Source organism: Clupea harengus, chromosome 6 (assembly GCF_900700415.2).
Source record: "Clupea harengus chromosome 6, Ch_v2.0.2, whole genome shotgun sequence".
In the NCBI taxonomy this organism is placed as follows: domain Eukaryota; kingdom Metazoa; phylum Chordata; class Actinopteri; order Clupeiformes; family Clupeidae; genus Clupea; species Clupea harengus.
The window spans coordinates 20130378-20133142 of NC_045157.1; the positions used below are offsets into that span (position 1 = coordinate 20130378).

Sequence of the window (2765 nt, forward strand, 5' to 3'; positions counted from 1 at the left end):
ATTGTTTTCGGACAGTTAAGTGTAGGTCTACGCTCAAGGTGTTTTATTAAAACTTCGTTATCATGCCATCACAGAGGACCTGTATATTAAAGACAAACGTTTTACACAGTTTTATACATGGTAAACAAAGTCAACTTCTTTTATAGAGGTCTTGGTGGAACCTGTGGTCATCTCAAATATATGCTGGTAAGATAACACAATGCCGGAAGCAATAGATAGCCTATTTGTGTGACTTCTTAATATATCTAAATGTAAGTAACAACAGATGGAGCACAATTTGTAATAACTTGTTTATTTACCACAGGACAATAACAAGAAGACCTGTTTATTCATCTTTACCTATATGAGCCTGCACAATCGGAAGGAAATGAACCAGAGTGCGCATCATCACCTTACCATGAAACACTTCGATCACAGCCCGCTGCATATGTACGGCGAGGATAACATCACGCAGAATATCACTGCTCCCGACTATAACAACGCTACAGAATGCACCAACATCATGATACCCCAGGAACTGTTTTTGACACTGGGCTTGGTAAGCTTGGTAGAGAACATCCTGGTTGTCCTTGCCATCATCAAAAACAGAAACTTACACTCTCCAATGTACTACTTCATATGCTGCCTTGCCGTCTCCGACATGCTGGTTAGCGTAAGCAACGTGGTGGAGACTATGTTCATGCTGCTTCACGACAACGGACTGCTCATGATGATGCCAGGCATGATGAAGCACTTGGACAATGTTATAGACATCATGATATGCAGCTCAGTGGTGTCCTCATTGTCTTTCCTTAGCACCATCGCCGCTGATCGTTACATCACCATATTTTACGCGCTGCGTTACCACAGCATCATGACGACCCAGCGCGCTGTCACCATCATTATCGTTGTGTGGTCGGCCAGCATCACCGCTAGCACCTTCTTCATTTTCTACTACACCAACAATGCTGTCATCATCTGCCTTGTCACCTTCTTCTTCATCACCCTGGTCTTCACAGCGGCCCTTTACCTGCACATGTTCATCCTGGCCCACGTTCACTCCAGGCGCATCATGGCTTTCCACAAGAGTCGCCGTCAAGCCACAAGTATGAAGGGCGCAATTACTTTGACCATCTTACTGGGGGTGTTCATCATTTGCTGGGGTCCCTTTTTTCTTCATCTCATCTTGATACTTACGTGCCCCAAAAACCCGCACTGCAAGTGTTTTTTCAGCCATTTCAACCTTTTTCTGATTCTCATCATTTGCAACTCTCTTATAGATCCACTGATTTATGCATATCGTAGCCAGGAGCTGCGTAAAACGCTGAAGGAACTCATCTTCTGCTCTTGGTGTTTTGTAATGTGAGGAGAAAGACATTTGGACTATATTTAACTTAGTTATAAGCTCAGACAGATGTAATCTTTGTGATCATCCGGTGGATATATTGGAGTGGACTGACTCTGAATGGAATAGAATCATAAAACCTTGAAAAACCGTAAGAATTTAAATCCAGGTTTTTGAACAGCTAACTTGAATTGCTCTCAAAAAAGAACAACGAACAACCGTATTGCTTTCCACCCTTCAGAATGTTTGGAAATATATGTGAGCTTCCAGGAAACACGCCTTATGCTCTGCGCGCAAACTGTGAGTGCAGAAGACTTCCCTGGATGACAGAAAACACATCGGGAAACTTACTTCTGCACTGAACCTGAAAATTAAAAATGGGTTCCCCCTTGATTAAGTTATATTTAATTCTCATTTGTAAATGGTGCACCAAGCATGTGATGTGTTTTTCTGACGTTGGTGTTATAATGCATAGTTCACGAGACCACAGAAAAGGAAAGTTGAGCAGGAACCAGGCTGAGAACAGCGAAAATGTTTATCTAAAGTCACAATAAAACTTCTATTTAGTTGTATGCTTACAGATTTGTGATGCAGAGAGTTGTATATCTTTACGTTTGATTTGCAGGCTATTATTTTAAATTCAAAGGAATACTTTAAATAGCCTAAGCAGGAAGGAGATGCAAACAGCCTAATGTACGATTATTGTTTGTCCATTCAGAGTTGAGTACTAGAGTATTAGATATACTGAAATAAAGAGTGATTTTATGGATACCATTAGTAGTTATTAAAAGGTGATTTAAAAACAGGCCTAAAACAGGCTTATTGGATATTGTTCGTTGCAAACCCTATGTCAGTGTTACTTCAGTCGTCATAATTATAGCAAAGACTAATTTTAATTTACTTTTAGTCAGGGCAACTTCTAAAAACATGTGTTTGTTTTTCTTCAAGATACAGCCTCGGTAAGGTGTTTTAAAAGTTATTTAGTCAATATCTCTCAGCTAAGTGCATAGGCGTATTGCTGTAAGACGCTGTAAATAGGTAGCGAATATTATAAAAGACAGTTATTATATAACAGTGAAACGAATTATGCCGCAAATATGTTCTTGCCATCACGTACGATTTAGCATTTTTATAACAAAATGTCTGACGTATGGTCATATTTCCGTATTTGCACAGGCAACCAACTAACTGTTTATAGCAAAGAGTTTGATTGAAAATATCAATGGTGTGTCTTAAAAGTGTGGGTTTGATGCCAAATTAGCACATCCTCTCGGGAAACGAATCTATATCCGGGTCAAATTTAACCCTGTCCTTTTTTCTTCTTCTTGGGTTAAGACTAATTTGGTGAAAATATTCCAGTCCAGGGAAATGTGTCTAGGAACTTGTCATGAAAATCCAGTAGATACCGTCTTGGATGTCTCTCTTATAACCCATTTTTGAA

General features: G+C 39.7%; 1 protein-coding gene across 1 annotated transcript; it reads left to right on the forward strand.

The window, feature by feature from the left end:
* The first annotated feature begins 259 nt into the window (after positions 1-259).
* mc1r (melanocortin 1 receptor) lies at positions 260-1445 on the forward strand. Its single transcript, XM_012823258.3, has one exon. It carries the CDS (start codon positions 344-346, stop codon positions 1343-1345), a length of 1002 nt encoding a protein of 333 aa, XP_012678712.2. The 5' UTR covers positions 260-343; the 3' UTR covers positions 1346-1445.
* Positions 1446-2765: the final 1320 nt, after the last annotated feature.